The 23326-nt window shown below is 45.4% G+C and overlaps 1 protein-coding gene across 1 annotated transcript in view; it reads left to right on the forward strand.

Annotated features, from left to right (window-relative positions):
- The window catches only part of lrig1 (leucine-rich repeats and immunoglobulin-like domains 1), a 36640-nt gene that overhangs the window by 10813 nt on the left and 2501 nt on the right, over positions 1-23326 (forward strand). Inside the window, exons 2-17 of the mRNA XM_042404100.1 lie at positions 1542-1613; positions 2814-2888; positions 8495-8632; positions 9002-9145; positions 10255-10398; positions 11004-11147; positions 12946-13089; positions 15363-15443; positions 17349-17420; positions 17917-17988; positions 18165-18328; positions 18723-19082; positions 19917-20198; positions 21766-22200; positions 22445-22579; positions 22814-23101. Coding sequence (XP_042260034.1) covers positions 1542-1613; positions 2814-2888; positions 8495-8632; positions 9002-9145; positions 10255-10398; positions 11004-11147; positions 12946-13089; positions 15363-15443; positions 17349-17420; positions 17917-17988; positions 18165-18328; positions 18723-19082; positions 19917-20198; positions 21766-22200; positions 22445-22579; positions 22814-23101 — 2750 coding nt within the window. The remainder of the gene's footprint in view (positions 1-1541; positions 1614-2813; positions 2889-8494; positions 8633-9001; positions 9146-10254; positions 10399-11003; positions 11148-12945; positions 13090-15362; positions 15444-17348; positions 17421-17916; positions 17989-18164; positions 18329-18722; positions 19083-19916; positions 20199-21765; positions 22201-22444; positions 22580-22813; positions 23102-23326) is intronic.

Here is a 23326-nt window from a genome sequence, read left to right on the forward strand (position 1 = left end):
TGTTTGTGCTGTGTGTGTGTGTGTGTGTGTGTTGGCTGAATATACATACCTCCGGGCAGAGGTGGCCCATAGGAAAGCTGTGTCATTTTTCACTTAGCTTCACCATAACGAGGTAATTGCCTCCTGTTGCAGGGGACGACAATTTAGTGATCTGGGCCACAATGGGAGGTGCCCCAGTAAATGATCATTACATAGACACACATGCACACCTCCCTGTCAAGCCTGTGCCTGGAGGGCAGACACATGCTCTGCTATTATCTCGTCACACACACACACAGATACACACACACAGGGAGAAAGAACAGGGGAGGGAAACTGTCATTATCTGCAATCAAGCACAGAAGACAAGAAAGGGAAATCTGTCAAGTGAGACGGAGATTGAGATTGATAGGCATAAATAGTATTAAGAAGTGGAGCGTGTATGATGTGGTACTGACCCAGCCTCCTCGCATTAGCTTTCTTATCCATTCCAATATCCAATATCCATTCCTACTTTCTCTATAATGAGGAATCAGTGACATGAAGTCACAGCTCTTGTTGTATTACATGACTTAAAATTTAATGCTAACCGTATCTAGCCACAGAGTTCAGCCCCCCCCAGCCCCCTTTTTTCCCTCCCCAAAGGGGTCTTTCAAGGCCACTATGGGATGAGAGGATGAGGAATGTGTTGCATCAGGTAAAAGTGTCCCCAGTCTCTGGGAACAAGCAGCCATCTCTCTGCAGGCCTGTGAAACATTCCTGGGCCGTCTCTCACGTCTGGACAGAGGGATGGAGGGGCGGGAGGCAGGCGGCTCTGAGCTGTGGGCTCCCTTTGTCTTGCCTAGCCTAACCCCACCACACAAACACAAACAGCGCTCTCACTGCAGCCTCCTCTCTGCCAACAGGCTGCGCGCCAGCAAGGCAGGCAGGAGGTGTGTGTGCGTGTGTGTGTGTATGTGTGTGTGTATGAGAGAGACAGAGATAGCACTTGTTTATGCGTGAAAATAAATTTGTTTCATATGTTGTGGGAAGCTCAATCTGAAATGCAGATGTGTGTTAGGTGCGCACGCATACCCCCTCCTCACTCACTCGCTCTCTGACAGAGGTAATGCTATATCACTGGACAAATCACTCTCTAATAAGCCTCTGTACAAGTCAAGTGCCAGCTATTAAATACACTGTTAGCCTAAAGTGCAAATTGACTGCTGCAGATGAATGGCCTGTGGGTTATGTTGGAAAGTGAGCCAGGAGCGTGAGACACTCTGTATCAATAGTATTGATCTGGCCCCCCTTGAAGGCCAGCTGAATGGATGTACTGCAGTGTTTTCAGGCATACTTAATGTGGATGGATGAGGCTGTTTGTCAAATGGGAGAAAAAATTGTTGATATTGATTAAAATCTGAAAAACTGAAAAATGCCCATGACAAGTATAATAAAAGTAATGAAAAATATTGTTGTGCTGCTGATGTGTTTTACAGTTAATTGTTCTTCCCTGATTGCTATTAAGAATAAAAGGAAAGTTAACTACCTCTTATATTAACATCTTCCTTTCTATTTTTCAGAAATTTTGGCCACAACAAGCTGACCGCCATCAATGTAGAATCCTTTGCCAACCTTCCCAACTTACGAGAGCTGTAAGTATTCACCTACAGGATACACACACCTGAATATTTAGAGCACACGCACACATGCAGGGAAAACTGTTGTGAAATCATGTGTGTCACTTTACACCAGACATTTAGCTAGGATGTGTGTATCTTTGTCTGTTGACTGGACTTAGTGTAGTGCTACATCGATTGGAAATGTAGAATGAGAAGATTGGAAGCAAAACTATGAATGCTTTCTAATGTACAGCCCTCAGGATTTGTTTTGTCCCATGTTTGCGCTCCAAGTGCTGTCAAAAACACATGTGACCTACACAATTCTGTGCCCGAACGCATCGTACACAGACACAGAAATAGGAATGAAGCCGCCGCTGCTCGGCTTAAGTGCTGCTTTCGTTAAGCAGCCTGTGTAGACATTGTGTAATGTCCATGGTTGCCACTCTACTTCCTAGCAGCATCCTTGTATGTGTTGCCTTGAACTAAGTTCAATTGAGAATAAAGTGGTGGTTTTCTATATTAAGCCTCCCCTCCACCACCTGATACTGTGGCCAACGCTGGCCTTGTAAATATTTTATATGGTGAGGAGAGGACTTGGCTCTGTGTCACTCAGCACCAGTACACAAGACACATACACACTCATACACAAGCTAACCGGTGATACACACACTGGTGACATCTTTGGCAGGCCGGTCAGTCAGTCATACGCTCCTTGACATCTGTTTTACTCTCATGTTATTTTTGGTTTTTAAAAGGATGACTTGCTACTTGCTGTGTGGCAGACGTGACAAGTAGTGTTTTAAATCTTTTGATTTACACACGGTTAGATTGAACTTAGCCTCGTGATTGAGCGTGTGGGATATTCCCAACAACACTGTGACATCTCAACTAGCATGTACAATTTGTGTAGAAACTACAAGAACATTGAGTTTGGATTTAGTCTGATACAGTCTCCGTTTAAACATAAACTTCATTCAGACACCTTTGCATTTCATTGTGTGGATATTTGGGGATTCAAAATAAGGATTTGTATTTTTGTTTAATTTCACCAGTAAGACTACAAATTCTGCTCCTGATTTTCCCACTTTAGAAATGTCTGGTCTACATGGAGAAAAAAATGTCTTTGTGAAGTCCTCTAACCTTATAACACAACATCCATGTGCATTTTTTTTGTTTTCCTCCATAAACAGTTTTGTTCTCTAACCTACCACTGTGTGTGTTTGTCACTTTCAGGCGGCTGGACCACAATGAGCTGACCTCCATACCAGATTTAGGACCGGCTGCTTCCAAGATTGTATCGCTCTACCTGTGAGTACCGCCCCACTTACTGCTTAACATGGTACCAGAATTATCTGGCTCTCTGTTACTGTATTCTTAGGTCAGTGGCCTCTTTGAAATGCTCTTGAAATAGTCTCTTGACATCTGTCGAGGATGCAAATGCTTTTACATGTCAGAGGTAATACTGCATTAGTATGTATAAACGTAAGGTATGAATGTGACTTGATTACATAAAACTAGAACAAAAATCTTTCCACTTGAGCTCTGTTGGCATCAATATGGAGTTCTGTCTGGAGCCATTAGTATGTGGTCAAGTAACTGACTAGTCGTATTAGCTGGCCATGTGGTCTTGTCTACAGTTAGCAGTGCTGGCTGCTTGGAGTGTCAGCTCGTATATAGTTCCAACTTGGTTGCTCCCAGTTGTGAAACTGTGCCTTTAGGGGCTGCCTGCATTGGCATCTCACTGGAGATTTACTGCCCTATTTGGGAAAGGCGTGTGTGCGCTTGTGTATGTCACAAACCTGAGCTCGGTAGTCCATCAACAGCCTTAATTTTTACTCTGTTTAAGGAAAATCATGATGAGAGTTTGTTAACTTGATTCATGCTGCAGTTTGGAAGACAGTAAATGCAAAGTTTCAGGGAAATATTATGATTATGGTAATACATGTGAAGTTCATATTACTGTTATTGGTTGGAAGTTAAATTTCAGAAAATAAACTAATAATAGTTGTGGTAGTGGTACTTAAAGAAATGGCAAACACCGTACTTACATGAGCCAGAGCTCATTATCCATTCAACACTTTTATTTAAGTCTTTAATCTTATCTCTATACCAACAATTTTGTGTGTTACTATGATGCTCAAGAATGTTGAAAGGAATGCAAGCCACAAAAAAACAGAGAGGCTTTCCAAGGTTAGACCAAAATATAGTCTCTGAGATAAAAATCAAAATGTTGAAGCTGATATGAGAGCTTGTTACAGTTCTTATAGCAAGATAATTCACAGTTGTTCTTAGTATGTTTTAGATTCTACACAAACACACACACACACACACACACAAAGGCATATGTACAATCCTGATAGTTTTCCAGCTGTATCATCTGTTGGGTGGACTGTTGTTTTCCAGCGTGCCATAGTTTTTTTCCCCTGGTGTGACTGGGGAACATTCTTACATCTCAATCATCCTGAAACAAGAAAGTCTGACCCCCCTCAGCTAGTCTAGCGCTAACCATTAGCTTCACTCTGTGTATTTTCTTTCACACCTTGCTAGCATGCCTGCTGATTGCCTGGTAGTAAAGTATGCAGCTGCTGGTTCCTGTAACACTGGTCATCGTCATATCATTTTCAGTGGTGAGCTTTGTGGGAGTCATACCTTCGCCTCTCCCTGTATGTCATCTGCCTGCTTCTCAGAATTGATCATTACGCAGTTATGTGGTCAGAATACTTCTGCTACAGTTAGTAAGGGGGAGTTCTAGGATTTATGAAACAACTCTGACATTTATCTGTTATAAGTTTCCAAAACATTTGAGCTATTAAAGTTGTTCATTTGAAATTATTATCTGTAGGGTCCAGCACAAACTCCTTTTTACTTTTGATACATAATAGATTGGAGCAGAAGTTCACCTTTACTTGCTCAAACTGTGTGAGTCGCAGCCCCTCCAAATGATCGGGGTGTCTTTTTTTGGCCTTACTCGAAGCCTGTTGCTAGGGGAAGGCCTCTAGGCCTGATGGGAGTGGAGGCTAGAGGGAGGGTCGGATATTTACAAAGCCACACAGCTGAAGCGAAGGCCTGCTGAAGCACTTGCAGCTGCAGCTGTCAGTCACATGGCTTACAGTAAAATGGGTAACAGTGGGCAGGGGAGGAAGGATGAGAAAGCAGGGAGGGAGGGAGGGATAGGGGATGTGAAATAGCGTCAGATCAGGGTGACATCACAACGTGTTGAAAGAGGAACGGTTCTGAAGAAGTTGTGGAGGAGGCAGTTGGAGGGTAAGGAGAGGTGAATTGAAGGAAAAAGGGAAGCAAGAGATGAACGCCCACACAGGGTTATTCCCAAAAGTCCAATGCACTCTGTCTCCACTCCCCAACCAACAAGCCCTCTAGAGTCAGACAGTTTCTGTGTATCTGCTCTGGCAGAGGCAGCAGGTTGAAGATGGTCTGGAATGCCGTCTGACTACAAGTTTGTGTGAGACAGTGGTTTGCACACACACACACGCACATAATCACACACACACACACACACCTACCTACATACACACATATGGAGCAAATGGATCGAGAATCTGTCTTCAGCCCCTTTATCCAACAGTGACCTCTCCAAAAGGCTGAGATCTCATTATATGCGGTTACCACTGTCTTGACAGTCTGACTGCTACTGAGTCTTCAAGTGTATCATCTGGCTAGTTGCTAATGATGGTTCATGTTTGCACTGACTAATGGAAATGACAAAGTCAATGATGTTTGTAGAATTAACACATTCAGAATCTAAACTGAATTACATATCTCCAGAATTTTATGATAATGAACATTTTTGGTTTTCTAAATGCTGAATGTTATGAAAAAAGTGAGAAGTAGAAAAATTTGAGAATGGATGAACTAAGAAGGGATAGGTGAGTGGGTTGGATTTCTTTGCGTCCGCTCTTTTTTCTTTCTTCTTCATCTCTTGCTTGGTTGAGCGGTGATTCCTTTTCACCTCCTTCCTCTTTTACACTTGTCTGGCAGCTTCTTTTGATCTCTGGCGCTCTTGTGGAATTCATTAGGCACAGATAAGCCTGACTGTGTGTTGTATCGCTACAGTTTAAACGTTTCTTCGGGCCAATCACTGGAGTTTGTATTAGCAGAGAACTCAGAGAAGCGTCTTACCGAGAATGTCTTGTAAATGTAAAGCATGTTGAAGCTTCTGGTGAACCAACCAAAGACCATATGCCAGGCTCTCACAGTCCCACAATGCACTTGGCGAGACCAGTGATACCCCGCAGACTCCCAGAATGCCACAGCAGGATGGCCAAAAAAAGAAGCAACAAAAACGTTTTAAAAACACAGTGTCAAAGTGACAGCAGAGCAGCACAAACTTTCCCATTGTGCTCATCGCCTGCTCAGTCAACATCAAAGAGGGCCTTTAAAACAGCTCGGGATAGAAATCATATGGCCCGCTGGATGGTCTGATTTTGAAATAATTCTCCTTTTGTCCCGACCGCCAGCTTCAAACGAGAAGGGACGGGCCAAACAATCGCCCCCAAAGATGACACTGGAAACAGGAGAATGGGAATACTAGTGTAAACCGCTGATGCACTTTCCATACATCAAAAGAAGTGTCAAAATGAGCCGGGCTCATGGTAATCAGATGGTCAATGGGGCAGGGTAATGAGATTTGGAATTAAGTGGAATCAAGAGCGAATAAAGCCCCTGGACTTCAAAGGGAACAAGAGCAAACGGAGCTCCTCTTTATCAGAAATGTCACTGGCCGTATGATAATCAGTTTTTATAAACGCTACTATTGTATGTCCGGACTTCAAACACACTGAGCGCCGACGCTTTATCTGTCTTTCACACACACAGCTGGGCTCTTGACTGTGGGAGGGAGAGAGGGAGAGAGAGAGAGAGAGAGAGAGAGAGAGAGGGAATTTGGTTTGAGTGGTGGAAGCAGAACTGGGCGAGAGAAAGAGTGAGAGAGGTCAACCTCTCCCACCAGTTTGAGACTGATCTGTTTTTCCCAGCAGAGGTCACCAGCTGTTGACCCCACCTCACCCCTTCATTCTCCCCCTCCTTTTCTCCTCCCCCATTCCTTCCCTCCCTCCCTCCTCTGCTCACTGTAGCCACTGTCTGTCGGTCTGTCCCATGTGTGCATTTGTTATTTGTGTTGTGTGTGTGTGTGTGTGTGTGTGTGTGTGGGTGTTTGCACATGTGTGCTTGCATGGCTCATCCTTAACCATTTCTGCCACTGTTTATTCAGGTGGGCACTGTGGTGCGACCCCTCCTCCTCTCAGACACCAATAAATGACTGTGTGTGTGTGTGTGTGTGTGTGTGTGTGTGTGTGTGTGTGTCAGTCTGCTTGCTGAAGGCTAGAAAGGAAGGAGGGACTGACCTTGTTATGATGGAGTTTGACTGGTGGAACACCTGCTCTCTCTCTCTCTCTCTCTTGTTCATTCTGTCAAACACGCACAATCCTGGGAAGTTAACCAGTCAGAATAATAATGCTGAGCTTTCATTAAGTATCGAGTTAAGTCTTTTGTTTAGTTGTTTATTGTCTCTGCTGTTGGTTTTGCATTCAAACATTACCAAACTCTTCACGGGTCAAGTGAGTTGATCTTAAGATATGTGATTCGACGCTTCATAAATTAAACAGGTATCAAATTAAAGTACTTAATTTAATCTCTCTTGTTGACTCGCTCTCACTTGTCTCTCTTCTTTTAGACTAGTCAGGTGAATGACAGTGATATTAAATGACATTCCCGTCCCTAGTTAGCACACAGGCATGTGTCATATTTGTCACTAGCTTTCATGTATGCTCATATAACACTGGCCTTCGGACACACACACACACACACACATATACACACAGAGACCACTGATCCAACAAGATAGATGTGTGTCTGTCTGTTTTGCATATAATATACCTTCTGTGTACATTTGTCGATGTGTGTGTTTTCAGTAGAGTAGAGCTGTGTTTGTGTTTCTTGCGTGCCCTGTGTGGCCTCCCATGTTCTCTGCTGACACGTGAGTTTGTGCTTGTGAGTTTGTGTCTGTCACTCATGTTTCTTACAATCCCCTTCCGTTCTGTATTGTAGGGTAATGACTGGGACGGTGTCTTTTACTTTCTTAATCTTAATCTTCTTCAATCTTTCTCCTCATGTCTACGTGAAATGGACTTTGTTCAACCCCTCCCCTCCCGAAATCTGTGCAGGCTCATCCAAGTTAACAAGGCCTCACAAAATAGAGCGGAGGCATCTTTATAGAGCGTTTCCTTGTGTAGAGAGTCTTGAAAGTATGATGGTTCTGTTTTTCTAGTCAGTTTAGGAAATGTTGAACTAGAAAGAGGGGGGCACACTACTGCTTTTCTCTGTCTTCAGGCACAGCAGCAGCCCATTTTTTTCAGAGTATTCATTGTTTTTTTTTTTTGCATCTTTTCATGATGGTTAAGTTTTGTTTTTTCTGTTATCTACTCAGTTGCTCCTGCTCTTTTGCCTTAGGTAGATTAGGACCGTGATAATGGCTCACTTCATGAGAATCACACAGCCATCTCCATTCCATCACACACTGAAGTACTCCGAAATCCCCCTTCAAGTGGCTCTGGTTGATCACCGAGACTCCATCTATCTAATAGATTTTGCGAGAAGCACAGGTGTCTTTGGAATTGTTTAAAGAAGGCCAGCCTCTGTTTGGAAGCTCTTAAAGTACACATTTTGTGGTGGACGAAGACCACTTTGTTCTGTGTACTCTTCTTTCTTTGTGCCTGAGTGGGCTTAGAGAAGATAAAGGATTTGGAGTGTCTTCCATGGGTGATGAGAAAGGGACACTGAACTCGAGCAGTGTAATATTTTTTCGGTTGGTTTGGACACGCCGGGTCAAGCTGTATGTCTGTGAGTAGGATTGTCAACCACACCTAATGTCTTCATGTCTGTTTTTTATTATTTTCCAGACATCATAACAAGATCCGCAGTATCGACGGCAGACGGACCAGAGAACTTGTTTCCGTGGAAACCCTGGACCTGGGCAATAATGACATCACTGAGCTACGAGGGCACTGCTTTCCTGCAGGCCTCCAAATCAGAGACCTGTAAGTTTACTGTGGTACATAACACATTCATCACTAACAATGTGGCTATTCAAAAAAGAGCAGACTCTTTAATGGTCTCTGTGGGGACATTCAGTTCTTGTAGCAGTTAATATAAATCGAAAAATTAAAAAAGCAGAAAACAGTGCACACAGTAGTGTTGCCATTGGATATCCCTAACATCTGTATCCAAAATATCAATACAAAAGAAACATAGAGTGTATTGATAACAACATGTGGTAACAGCGTGATTACAGCATACAAGAAGTATGTAAACTAACTGAAGAGACACAGAAATGGTGCTATTAATGTTCACATGTTTGAGGTTTGGTATAAACCTGTAATGTCGCAACGTGCTGTGTCTGTGTTCAGGTACCTGAGCAACAACAAGATCAACGTTTTGGAGCTCGGTGCTCTGGACCATCTGGGCTCCACTCTACAGGTCCTGAGACTGAGCCGAAACCGCATCAGCCAGATCCCCGTGAGAGCCTTCCAGCTCCCGAGGCTCACCCAGCTGTGAGTACCACTGGATTTCATCAGTTTAACAACGTAGTTAGTGTGCTGACAAGGTCCTGTTATGATCTGTCAGAACTGTTCGCCCTGCAAAAACAATATATTTTTGACATTTGTGTTTGGGCTGAAAATGAATAGGTTTCCCAGTTGTAGCCTTTGGAGACATGACAGAAAGAAAAGAATTAAGAGTTTGAAGGAAGAGGAGTTTGTAGTGTCTGTTGATCGAGCTTTTAACATTTGGAACGCTATTAGTGTGAGCTATACCTCTAGGGGTGGATAAGGTCTGACTAGGTAAACACCAGAGCCATATTATCAGTGATTTATTGCTTTCTTCCATATCCCCAATGTGGTTAGTTCATTCCCCACACCGTGCTTCATTATCTTCGTCAAACTTCCCTCCAGTGTCTCAGCGAGGTCGACACATCTGTAGCTCAACACCTCCATTCTGGCGAATGAAGGGACTCACATAATGGGAGTCTCCCTCATTGTGGCTCCAGCAGTTTCCCCAGGTGCCTATTGTTGGACAGGTGGCCCCGGTGACACTGTATCTGCACATGCTAGCAGTGATGCACATTAGGCACAAAAGAACCTGTGAGGATGTTTATCTTTGCCAACCTGAGGGCTTTTACAACCTTTAGACACACACACATACACCAGATGTACTCATTCACTGTTACATGCAAAGACAACTCTGGCTTCATATGCAGAATAAAGATTGTGTTCTTTTAAAATCTTTTAAAATGTTATACTTTTTGTTTTTTAGAATCACTGTTTCAATTCACAGGGCTGTAGCTTGGCTCCTGTTTGTAAGCTATAGCCTGTGGGTATACAGCTCTGGCCACAGGTGGAAAGGACACCACAGAGGAATGCCTGTTAACCTGAGGGGTTTGTTAATAACAAAATGCTCCAACTGAGGCATGCAGGCTGCAGGATTCTTTGGTTTTGACTTCAGTGTGATGGATGCTCATGTAGAATGAGGGCAAAATATTCATCAGTCAAAAGAAAAAAAGTTTGGTTTCCTGCATTGAAATATGGGGAATATTTTGAAAAAGTATACAAAGTATGATTAAGTGTTTTTTTTTCTCCCTCTCATATTTTTTTCCACCCTGCAGTGAGTTGAACAGGAACCGTATTCGTCAGGTGGAGGGTTTAACCTTCCAGGGTCTGTCCAGCCTGGAGGTGCTCAAGCTGCAAAGAAACAGTATCAGCAAGCTGACGGACGGGGCTTTCTGGGACCTTGCCAAGATGAAAGTCCTGTATGTATTTAAAAACAAAACAACTGAAACTGTATCAATACATAAACATAGTAATACACTAACACAATCAGAAATATGCCAAGGATGATAGAGCATGTGACTGATTGGTCATCCAACAAATTTATTTCACAAAGTTCCTTTGCACAAAACTTATGACATCAGCATCATAAAACATTTAATATCTAACCCAATACCGGGAACTAGCCATCTGATTTATAAGTATGAGTGCAGCACATAGCCTTGGAGCAAGCACTACTTAAAGGCTAATGTTGTTTGTACTGACTATTACAGGAATTCACACCAATCCAACATAATAAGAATAAGATCTTTTTGTAGCCTTACTGGAACTTTCTCACAACAATCACATCACACTTTTCTCCTGCTGACATGCTATTTTTTACATATTACTACAATTACATGCAAAATAACAAAGTAATGGTCACAAATTACAATGCAATTTTACAGAAACGCTGCTACAAATTTAGTCATTTCTGGGTGCAAGAATTACCACTAAACTCACATCCAGTTGCCAGCGAACCACCGTGTCAAGAACTGTGAATTCTCAATATGATAATTCTTACACTGTTCAATTTTGTGTCATGCAGTCACCTGGACTACAACAGCCTGACGGAGGTGAACAGCGGCTCCCTGTATGGCCTGTCTTCCCTTCAACAGCTTTTCCTCAGTAACAACACCATAGGCCGCATCAATCCTGACGGATGGAAGTTCTGCCAGAAACTGAGGGAACTGTGAGTACCAGCATTTAAATTAGCCTGAACACCCAAACTTTCCTGCCAGATGTCCTCTTACAAAAACCATTCAGCAGACAGTGGTTAAAAGCTCCTAAACCTGGAATGATAACTGCTGGGGAAGATTTTTAGGAGCAGCAGAAGAACATAAGTTCATCTTAGTTCAATTAAAAAAAACAATAGTTGCATATTTAAAACGCTGTGAATTTTTTGCTTTTTCATCTGTCTCTGAGGATCTTAACACGTTGTCCTATAGCTTGAAAACCCAACACACCCCACCCCTACCCATATCACCCACCTACCTTACACAGGGTTAAATGACATTGTGCTTTAACACTCAATACACTACGCTATTCTCAGGATAAGCCTGTTTATCCCATAATTAGAGCTGGGCTCAACAACACTCAAGCCCTTCGACAAGAGTTTTTGTTCTCAGTTCTGAAGCGTGGGGGTTTGTCAAAGCGGCGTGTAATCCTCTGCCGGTCGTGCCTTGGTAATTACACTGAAGGATCGCCTTCACGGCCTTTGTCTGCCGAATCTGAGAGCCTTTCCTGTCCTGTTGACATGACTGTCGTATCGCTGCTATAAAGTGCTTTGCTCAGCTGAGGCGTTGCTAACTGCGAGGTAGCCGGGGGTGTCCGTGCCGACTATGTTTGTTTATACGTAACAGTCACAAAGGATAAAGAGGTAGATGACGTTCATGTTAGTTTGCTTTGTGTATCTCAATGCCGTTTCCTGTACGGACATCTACGAATGACCGATTGCTCCCTGCGCTGTCCCTGTATCATCCTCCTGGCGCTGCACCAGTCATCGGTTATATGATTTTATTATCTAGAGTTATGATAGAAGAGAGTGACTCGTCTTTATGAGGAGCCTGTTATTGCATTCCCAATGGGCCAGGCTGAGCTGGTCATCAGGGAGAATCTCTGCACACATGACTGGTCAAGCAAACCTGAGGCCTGGCCACAGAGACAGACAGCGAGGGCCACAGAGAGGGCAATAAAATGCACAATACTGCCTTTGACCACTGTTTGAAAGATACTGTTATGGGATTTATCTTCATTTATAAACAGAATTAATCAAGAGGTGGTATATGTATAGTATGACTGTTCTGCAAAAGGATCTTAAATAAGTATTTCGTCTTTATTTTCATTTGTTTCTCAAGGAAATGAACTTGTACCAGACTTTTATTGAAGTCAGGTGTCATGTAGTGGAGTATTCTTTCTTTCCAAATTCCTAAAACAAGTGAAACTACTTGGAAGTCCATGTAGTGTTCTCATCCAATTTATATTTTCTCCAGCTTGTTAAGAAAAAAAAAATGATATGATATATTGATATGTAACATTTTGAGGGCTGCAGTGCACATGAGTGACAGTGTATCCCCTGGGGTTTACCACATGCTCAAGAGCACTTATAAATGGAGGTTGTAGACATGTAAAGTTCCAACCAAGACTTTCTTTTCCTCCCTGTTAAATCATTAGGATCTCTGTTGAGCTCTAAGGTCTGCTAAGCCCATTCTCTGTTAACATCTTGTGGTGAGGAAAAAGTCACAATGGAAAAACACACCACAGAGTGGCAAATAGACATTGAATCAGCCATGAAATTTAAGTATAATGATGTCGCGAGCTGCTTCAGTTTTCTGCCAACCTGTCATCTCCTTCCAGACCTCACACAGAACATTTCTCTTTCTTCCCCCTTTTTTTCCCCCCTCTCTCTCTCTCTCTCCCTCTCTCTCTCCTTCTCTTTGTCTGCCTTTCTGTCTGTATCACTCTGTCTCGCGCTCTCCGTCTCTCTCCAGGAATCTGTCGTACAACAACTTGACTCGTCTGGATGAAGGCAGTCTGGCTGTGCTGGGGGATCTCCACACCCTCCGTCTGGGGCACAACTCCATCAGCCACATCACCGAGGGAGCCTTCAGAGGGCTCAAGGCTGTACGCGTCCTGTAAGTACACCCTCACAACTACCATTACCAAGCCCAAATGACTCTAAACATCCCCCACGAAAGAGGTTTTGCCCCTGCTGACGATAAGGCTACTATGTGCCTCTCGGGAGCAGTGAAAGCTGAAATGTTTTAATATTGGTTTTGCCTCTGTGATATTTGATATTTAGGCTTACGTAATTCATCCAGTTGACTTTAGAAAGCGGGGATTGTTTACTTTTTAAGATGGCTGCTTTTCTAGAGTTTGATCTCATTTGCAATCATGTCTGAGTTTTGTTTTTGTTTTGGTTTTTTTTAACTTTTACAAGGTGTTCATGCATCACTATTGCCATGGTTTCTGTGGCAACTTCTTATTTTTCATCTCTTTTCTCACTTTTTGTCTGGTTTTGTTTTTGGGGTTTTTTGTTTTGTCTCAAACACTGGTTCCCAATAGACTTGGATGTAAAAGTGTTCTGTGTTGCTCACCTCCCTCGAGATCCCTCTCCCGCTTTCAGAAGCCATGAAAAAAGACAGAGGTTTCTTTTCCCTCTGATCCACCTTTTGCACAAAAAGCCCAAACAGGCCAAAAGAAAGAAAAGGAGGGAATGAAAGAGAGAAAGTCAGGGGATAAATCCAGGAGAAAGACTTGGGGGTCTTGGTTCCTAACCAAGGTCCTCTTGGCTGTGTCTCTTCCTGGTGAGAGAGCCAGGGAGGAGGAGAGTTTTGCCAGAGCTCGCTAGACGAGCTCTCTCTCGCAGCGGGGTGACAAGCCAAGGCGCATGAGGCCTCTCTGCTGGCACACTGGGTGCTAGATAACTGGCTACAGAGGGAAGTAAACGATGGGAGAAGAGCCTCTGACCACCATATATCAGCTTTTTTCTCATGTTTTTCTTTCTTTAATTTGCTCACTTTATTTCTTTTGGCTTTACCCTTTCAAAGCACACTTAATGCCCATTTCTTCCCCTCTGTTGTCCTAAGCTGTTTTCTGTCATCTCATCATGTTATCCCCCAAAACACACACACTATCTGTCTCTTGATTTCACATTATCGTTTCCTTCCTTCTCTTCTGTCACCCCTGCTCTGTGTGTCTTTGAGGCAGGCCTAATCTAATCAGTGGAGGGGAGGACAGGCATAGGCCGGGTCCTGAAAAGGAGCTGGGGGAGCTTTAATTGGGCCTGCGCTGCTGGTCGTGCTGGCATGGGGCTGGAGCCTGCATCGGGGTGTGAAAGCTCCAAACGAGCCAGCCTGCCCTCTAATTCGGCCACGGGGGTCGTTGGCTCCCCCCCCCCCCCTCCCCCCCTCCTTCTCTGTGCCTGGTCCCCTGCTCCACAGCCCCCACCACTGGCCTTGCTTTAACAAGGCAACAGCCATTCACATCCAGCCAGCCAGAAAGAGTAGGAAATTGGCAGCCCCAGTCCAATTCAACTAAGACAGCGACCAGTAGAGACTGAAAAGAACCAGAGGGGGATAAGAGATGTTTGGAAGGCAAAGGGAGGAGGAGCAGAGTCGTGCTATTGTGGAGGTATTGGAGGGTGTGGCTGACCATCAACCTCAAAGGCCTTTTCTCAAGTTTGAAAGAAAGTCTTTTAATGCTTCGGAGGAGTGTAGAACTCCTCCAACTCTGCAACTTGTTTTTCTTTTTGATTGCCATGCAGAGGGGTGGAGTGGTGGCTCTGCAGCTATGACTTCACCTTCAGAGGTAGTTCTTTCAATATTGTGAAGGGAAGCAAATGAGGTGCATTCAACAAGTGTTTGGAAACCCTCCAATACACTAAAAGAAACCCTTTTCTCTTTTCTCTCTTTCATTGAATCCATTATTTCTTTGCCCAACCATGGTTAAGCTTGGCCCCTAACCTCATCAAGACTCTTGGTTTTGGTTTTGGCTGCGCCATACCTGTCACCATCGGACAAACAGACCCAACTGTCTGGCTTCTCGCAAGGCATTGTGTTCCCGCCAATCCCTCCATGCCGTCATGAATTATACATGTGTTTCCCTGCGCTGGGTTTGCCTCAATACATGAACGCACTCATACTCACATGCACACTCCTCCTCCACCCCTCTAAGGAAAGAATGCGCTTGGTTGGCAGAGCAGAGCAGCAGAGGGGCTCTTAAGGCCAGGTGCAGAGGGGGGAGGACGATGGGGGAGGGAGCGTGGACGAGGGGGTAACCTGTGACTTCCAGACCAGCCTCTGCCAGGGCTGTGAAACGCTTCATTGCTGGCAGACCCCGTCCCTGCTCTCTTCCTCCCTCCTTCCATCTTTCTTACCCTAACCCTCTTTTCTCTCATTCTCCGCAGGGAGCTGGACCATAACGACATCTCAGGCACAATAGAGGACACCAACGGGGCCTTCTCTGGATTGGACAGCCTCAACAAGCTGTGAGTGTCTCCCCTCATTCTTTCTTTTTAATTCCCTCCTCCTCTCCTTTTTTTGCTATCAGCTCCTCCTTTTCATCCCTCTGTCCTGGTGTTCTTCAGAAACAGACAATCAAGAGAAACAGAAGCGAGCGTTCTCATTTTTCTTGCATCCAGAAGTTTCCCTCCCAGTCCCAACTCACCCTTCACTGCCAGCTAAGTTTAGCCAGTCCAATATAGACATAGAGTTCAGCAGTTTGAGATATCGCTCCCCTCAGGACCCTACACTTCACTTGGAAGGGAAGTGTTCACACTGAGCAATGACTTATAGGGCCCCTCTTCCTTTTTTTACAAGGCTTGTTCATGAAACTTGGTAATTTTTTACTCCAGTCATTCTGTGGAAACCCACGCCAACTTCTCTCCAATCCAATCTGTCTTTCATCTTATGATTTCATTGTTTCACTTTAGCTTTATGGCCAAATTGGGTTTGTTTGCTACTCACGGGTCAGGAAGGAGATACAGTGAATCATTTTTTAATCTGTTTTTCATGATTACTCATCATGATTACTCATGTTTTCATCGAGACAGCTATTAAAAAAGTTGAATGTCAAAACTGGCGAGTTGAGAAATCACTGCAGGCGTAGAGTTGCTGGCATTGAGCGGCCGTGCGCAATCATCAACCTGCAGGATGAAAAGATGATGTCCAGCCAAGATGGTTCCCAGTGTGAGCACTGCTGAAAGAGAAAGAACGGGAGAAAGAGGGAGAGAAAGGGCTTTTCTTCGAGCTGGCAGGGGTTCACTCCCCAATAGGCTTATTTCTATTTCTCCTCCATGCCTGCGCTCCTCTCGTTCCCTCTTTCCCAGTCCCTGTTGTTAGGAACTGAGAGAGGGTGAAATTGAGGGCTGCATTCAGTCATCAACATCAAACGCCTCACACGCCCCACCCTCTGACCCTGCCCCTTTTGTCATGGCGTTGGCGGAAGCGGCCCGCTGCATCCCAAACGCTGGCAAAGCAAGCCATGGGAAAAAAAAAAAGATGCAGAAAAGAGAAAGAAGGGCTGAGACATCAAAGTGTCCACCACACACACACACACAGGGTTTCCCCAAAAGCAGCTTGTGAATGGCGCCACATGGGAGGGAAGTGGGTCGAACAGTTTTAAGTAAGTAAACGATGAGTAGATTGCGGATGTAATTCTGCTTTTATTTTACTACGTTTTGATCGTTTGTAATTCCTTCAAAATCAGAGTTGCAAAATTGACAAAGTAGCCTGCTTGTCGTCCCTGTGAAGAGACAGCCGTTTGTTTGTGTGTACATGTGGATGAGTTCCAACACTGGGGTCTTCATTATGAACCAGCCAGCCGTGTCTCCTCTTCCTGTGAAGTGAGGGCTACAAGAGGAGAGAAACAAGGGAGGGGCAGTGGCAGCGGGGTGAGGGTGGAAGAAGGGATTAGGACCCCAAATCAGAGGGAACAGCAACTCACTTCTTGGCTCAAACCAGGCTTGACTGCCACAGACACACACACACACATACACACACACACTTACATGGTTGCATGTATGTCACTACAAGCCCTGCAGGGAAAAGAACCACACACACACACACACACACACACACACAGGCCTGCCTGGTCATTGCTGTTAAATTCTAATAAAGATAAAAGTGGTCTTTGAAGAGCAGCGCAGAGCCCAGGTGCCCCCCCCCGCACTCAACCCCATCCAGTCTCCCTCACCCTTCCTCCTGGCTAATCTCCACACAGTTCAGATTTCCAATACCTCAATCCCCTAACTCTTATCAGATTCAGCCTCGCTAATTGTGCCTCTCTCCCTGTCTTGCTCTCTGTTTTCACCCCCTTCTTCCCCCTGTCCCCGCTCCCTCTCTCTGTCTCTCTCTCTTCATCTATCGACACCCTTCATGTTTGGAAACGGCAGGACTCTGTTTGGAAACAAGATCAAGTCGGTGGCCAAGAAAGCCTTCTCTGGCCTGGAGACCCTGGAACACCTGTGAGTATCCCACAATGCTTGGCTGCCCCTCCTCCAAGCCAGAGAGAGAGAGAGAGAGAGAAAGAGAGAGAGAGAGGGTGGTGTGCAATTGCCAAAAGTAGCTGGCAGAGAGGAGGCGGCTAGCAATTTAATAGTGTCTTTGTAAAAGGAGAAGACAGGGGCTTTTGCGAGCGCCCAGCTGCTTCTCTCTCATTAGCCTAGCACAATCTCAACTTTGGCCTTTTTTTCCTGCCGCTACGCAGGAACAAAGTTATTGAGCATATGGTGAGTTCCGTAGAAGAAATGGAATTCCTATAAGCTCTTTCACAGGCCTTTGACAAATGGGAGGGCAGGGAGTGACGGAAAAGCTGGCATGTATCCTCAGACATAAACGCCTGGATCTTTCCACCTTGTTTAAAAGTCAGATCCTTGCTAGCGTAAGCCTGAGTGTGGGTATGACTGTAATGCAGAGTATGTATGTGTGTATTACTGTTGATGAGATATTGTGTCCCAACAGGAACTTGGGAGAGAATGCGATTCGTTCCATCCAGCCTGATGCCTTCAGTAAGATGAAGAACCTCAAAACCCTGTGAGTTATATTCACACAAATACACATGATTTATGTGCACAGACCCACACACGCCTTGAATCACATCGAAACACACTCCCCCAGTGCTTTTGGCATCCACGCACACTCTACGAAACACATATTCAGTTACAGATGTGATATATACCACATGTACTCACCTCTCATCTCCTCCACAGTGTCATTCAGAGCGACAGCTTCCTGTGTGACTGCCAGCTCCACTGGTTGCCGGAGTGGTTGGAGACACGTGGTTTGCAGGCTGGTGTCAATGCCACCTGTGCCCACCCGGAGAGCCTGAAGGGCACCAGCATCTTCCAGGCTCCATCCAACAGCTTTGTGTGTGGTGAGTGTCTGTGTTTATGTGGGTGGCTGTGTTGAGCAAGCAGCGGTTGAGGCACAAACGGGCCACAATGACAGCTCGGCACTGTTGTGTTATTTACATAGTTGCACATATTTGTTTTGGTGGGTTTTTTTGTTGTTTAGCTTTGCATTTGCACTTAGACATGCTAATGGATGCTTATGTGTGTTTTATTTGCCTTTTTCACATCCATTAATACACAGAGCAGCACAAGCTGACACCTACTGAGTAACATTTGTGTCCAGATTGGACCACATGATTTATGCTTTGGTTTTTAACTCACTTTGTCCCTCTTTTTTTTATCTCAATCCTTCAATAACATACTAAGTCCTGCCTTTTATATTTTTCTCTTCATTCCTACATTCGTCTCCACCTTTAGACGACCTTCCCAAGCCCCAGATCACGGTGCAGCCAGAAACCACAGTGACAGTCCTCGGCAGTGACGTACGTCTCACCTGTACGGCGGCGAGCAGCAGCTCCTCCCCAATGACATTTGCGTGGCGCAAGGACCAGGAACTGCTTCGCCACGCCGAGACAGAGAACTACGCCCATGTGCGCGCTCACCACCACGGCACCACATCTGATACGACAAGTGGAAGTGGAGGTGGAGGCGTGATGGAGTACACCACGATCCTGCACCTGCGGCATGTCACCTTTGCCCACGAGGGACGTTACCAGTGCATCATCACCAACCACTTTGGCTCCACCTACTCTGGCAAGGCCCGCCTCATCGTCAACGGTAGGTTGAAGAGTTAGTCCAGGAAGATTAAAGAGATTTTAGGCTTAAACTCTCCGCCTGTTGCTGAGTAAAGGAATGATTTATTAGCCTGCTTTTGAAGGTGGACTGTTATTGTTATTCAAGGGGAGAGTTGGATTCTTGTGTCCATAAAAAAAAATGATGGCACTAAAAATGAGTACAATAAAAAGAAGACTATAAGTGTCCAGTGACTAAGCATGTCTGTTACGAGACAAACGGATTCTTATTTCTCGGTTTGTAGGTTTGCATAGTTGCATACTTTATAAATTCAGGTTGGACTTTTTCAACACAAACCAAGACAGAAAACTAAAAACATGCCACTCAAATATCTCTGTTAATATGTGTGTGATTAAATCGTTTCCACCAAATTAAATGCTTGTTTATGTTCTACTTATCTGAGTTTCAATCGTCCCATTTGACAGAGGAGGGATTGAGTTTAGTGGTAACGCTCAGTTCCTCTCTTCCACTTGAATAAAGTCTTCTCTCTCTCACTCTGCCTCTATCTCTGCCAGGATGGTATTCGGAACAAATTGATTTAACTGCATGTCAGCGCTAACAGGGTCCATCTCTTCTGCGCTCTGTCACTCTGATTTTCTGCAAATGGAGAGTATTTATTTAGAGTTGGGTGCCTTGGCCAACTCTACCTCAGACCTTTTAGCTTCTTCTTTTTTCATTATGACAATTATTTCGCTGCCTGTTGTCTCAGCACACCCATGCATGTAAAGAAGTTGGAACAGCAGAGGGGATTCTACTCCCCCTCACTACAGAGAGACTGCTCAACCCACACTGACAGAAACAGCGTCTGTTTGTCCACAGTTCTCCCATCCTTCGTGAAGACTCCCAGGGACAGCACCATCAGGACGGGCAACACGGCCAGGTTGGAGTGCGCCGCCGAGGGCCACCCGGCACCGCAGATCGCCTGGCAGAAGGACGGAGGCACAGATTTCCCCGCCGCCCGTGAGCGCCGAATGCACGTCATGCCCGATGACGATGTGTTCTTCATCATGGACGTCAAGCCAGAGGATATGGGCGTGTACAGCTGCACCGCCAAAAACACAGCGGGGACTGTCTCTGCCAACGCCACCCTCACCGTACTGGGTAAGAGCTTATTTCTGTGATGTATCTTTGTTGTGATTCAGTTTCGGCTAATATTGGACTCGTGTTCAGTGTCGATAATTTTCCCACATTTCCCAAAAATGAGCGTTTGTAAATAGCTCGGCGCTCAGTTGGGAATTGGTCAGTGCCGAGGCTGCAGAATGAGAGGCTTTATATTTTTCTTTTTCTCAGCAGCTGTGGCCTTGCTGCAGGTCAGGGTCCAAAGGTCACAGTTGGGGGTCAAAGGGGGATGGTGGGGGAGCGAGGGCGACTCACAGAGGGGTGTTTGTTAGGCATTCCCACCCCCCTCCTCTCTTCTCGGTGGGAGGGACAGTCATGGCTGCTTCACTGCAGGCCTCAGTGCTCCCAGTTTATTGGCTGTTTTACACTGTTAAATCAAACAAAACGGAGCTGCTCTCCTATAACCCTCTCAGCACTAAGATCATCTTTGTCCTTTGTCTTTGAACTGAGCAAAGCAGTCCCTTGTTGAACAGAGCTAAAAAAAAAAAAAAAAAGAGTCAGGGGGTTTCTGTGCTATCACACAAGTAACAAGTCTTAAATTTCCCTTAAAGAGCTCATGAGCAACCGTTTCTAGTTTTAGACTGGTAGAGTGGTTGTTTCAGTGACATATTTGCATATTGTGCGGCTTGAGAAAGACCTGTTAGACATCACAGCAGTTCAAGCTGGGTGCTAATCCACTCAACAATGTAAAATATTGAAGCAAGCGACCATGCCTCTAGACTGAATCTGTGGTGTTTGGGTTTGAGAGACGGAGGGGAAGGAGAGGGGGGGGGGGTTAGGCCGCAGTCAAGGGGCCCCTGTCTGGAAAAGAGTGGCGGGGAGAAAAATGGGAGCCAAAGAAGAGCTGGAATGGTGGAGTGTGTGGGGGAAGGTAGGCAAGTGGGATTTTAGAGGAAAGCAAGCGGGGAGGGTAGTGGAGAGAGGGGGATTGATGGAGAGGGAGAAAGTATTGATAGAGGAGAGAGAGGGGCGACTGAAGTGGGTTAAGTGAGATCTCTTAATCTGTGTATGTCCCACTGTGAGGGGAAGTGCTCAGCCTGAGAGGAGAGGCCTACCTTAACACACACACACTCACACACACACACACACACTCAGCTCAATGTGCTCCATTCAGCAGAATGTGAAGTTGCTGGGGAGACATTGAAAACATTGTTCTGAAGAGGATTCTGTCCCGAGAGAAATCTTGTTTGTGTGTGTGTGTGTTGTAATGAAAATGCGTGTTTGAGATATTTGATGAACTTAACTGATGCCAGAATTTGTCAACTTTCAGATTTGACCTCAGATGTATAAATAAGATTGTCAGATGAGACTGTAAGTGGCAGGATATCACACTCATCACACTTTGTGCTCAGTCGATCCAGCTGACTCATCAGGATGACACAGGCTGTAATAGATACTGCGAACAAACAGAGCTAAAGGAGAAACCTGAGCACAAAAACCTAAAACTTTGATGTCATAGAATAATAATAGAAGAATAGAAAACACTGACCTCAGCAATCCTGCAGTCTTGAAGCTTTTGATGTGAACCTGTCACCCCTCTCCTCCACAGAAACACCCCACCTGGCCCAGGACCTGGAGGATCGCAACGTGGCTGTCGGGGACACGGTGGCCTTGCAGTGCAAAGCCCTTGGCAGCCCGCCACCCCGCATCACCTGGCTGCGCAACGACCAGCCGCTGCGCCCCTCCGACAGACACCACTTCACCCCGGGGAACCAGCTGCTGGTCATCGGCTCCGCTTCGCTGGAGGACGCCGGCCGCTACACCTGCCTCATGTCTAACACTCTGGGCACGGAGCGCGCTCACAGCCAGCTGGTGGTGACTCAGCGACGCAGCCCCTGCACCTCACCGGCAGGGCTGAGCACAGTCACTATAGGGATCATCGTCATCGCCGTGGTCACGAGTATTGTGGTGACCTCACTGGTGTGGGTGTGCATCATCTACCAGACTAGGAAAAAGAGCGAGGAGTGCAGCGTCACCAACACAGGTGAGCTTGGATTAAGAGCGGCAACCAAAAGTCTACAAACCCCAAAATAATCAGTTTACTATCACATAAGAAAAGAAAAGCAGCACATTTTCTGTTGCTTGACTAATTGGTTAATGGAGTAATCATTTCTGCTTTACTTGGATCTATTCTGTCCCATTATGTGGGAGGAAAAAGGAAGCTGGAGGGATCTGTCAATCCACAACCCTGCCTCAAATGTCTTGTGTTTGGCTTTCGTTTCTCTCAGATGAGACAATCGTTCCTCCAGATGTGCCCAGCTACCTCTCTTCTCAGGGCACTCTGTCCGAGCGGCAGGATGTGTGTATCCGTGTGGAGGCCGGCGGTGGACCTCAGCCCAACGGACACATCGTAGACACCACAGGTACCCGACAGTTTAGTCTCCGCTTGGTCTTCCAAATGTTTGTGCTCCCCTGCAGGTTCTCCCACTTCCCACGAGCAAAGCTGGTGCATTGCATAACGATGAAAGGTGCACTACTGTCTGCTCAGCATCAGAAATAATTACTGCAGACATTTTAACCACAGTGTTGACATACAGTTGTTGATTTTTCTGCCTCCAAATCATTTATTTTCCCTCTCCCCGCCTGCTTGCCTGCAGGTTTCGATGGTGCAGTAGTCTGTACAGACTGCATGGAGAATGGCAACAGCTACTCCAAAGATCCCGACTACCTGACCCATGGCTTTGGCCCTGCCGGGGGCATAGAGTACCAACAACACTCTATTCCCCCACCCTACTCTCACTGTCACCCAGCAGAGCAGCACGACACAGGGCCACACACAACCCTGCTGTGCAACGGGACGCCCAACGGGATCCGGAAGGACATTCAAGGATCCACGTTTCCAAACAGCCACAATGTGTTACAACTGAACCAACATGATAGAAAAGGTAAGAGGATGAAAATGAAAGTGTATTGAGTTATTTAAAATGCACAGAAGTTTGTCGCTCTCAGGACCTGCATTACAACTGCTGACAAATTCCTCTTATTATCCCATAAACAGAAACACTTAAGTCATAAATCCAATAGGCTTCTTAAAGTCCCAAACTATCACTGTTTGTCTTGGAATATCATTTATACGAGGTGATACCATGAGAAACTATCAGCGTTTACGA

Source organism: Thunnus maccoyii, chromosome 3, assembly GCF_910596095.1.
Source record: "Thunnus maccoyii chromosome 3, fThuMac1.1, whole genome shotgun sequence".
In the NCBI taxonomy this organism is placed as follows: Eukaryota; Metazoa; Chordata; class Actinopteri; order Scombriformes; family Scombridae; genus Thunnus; species Thunnus maccoyii.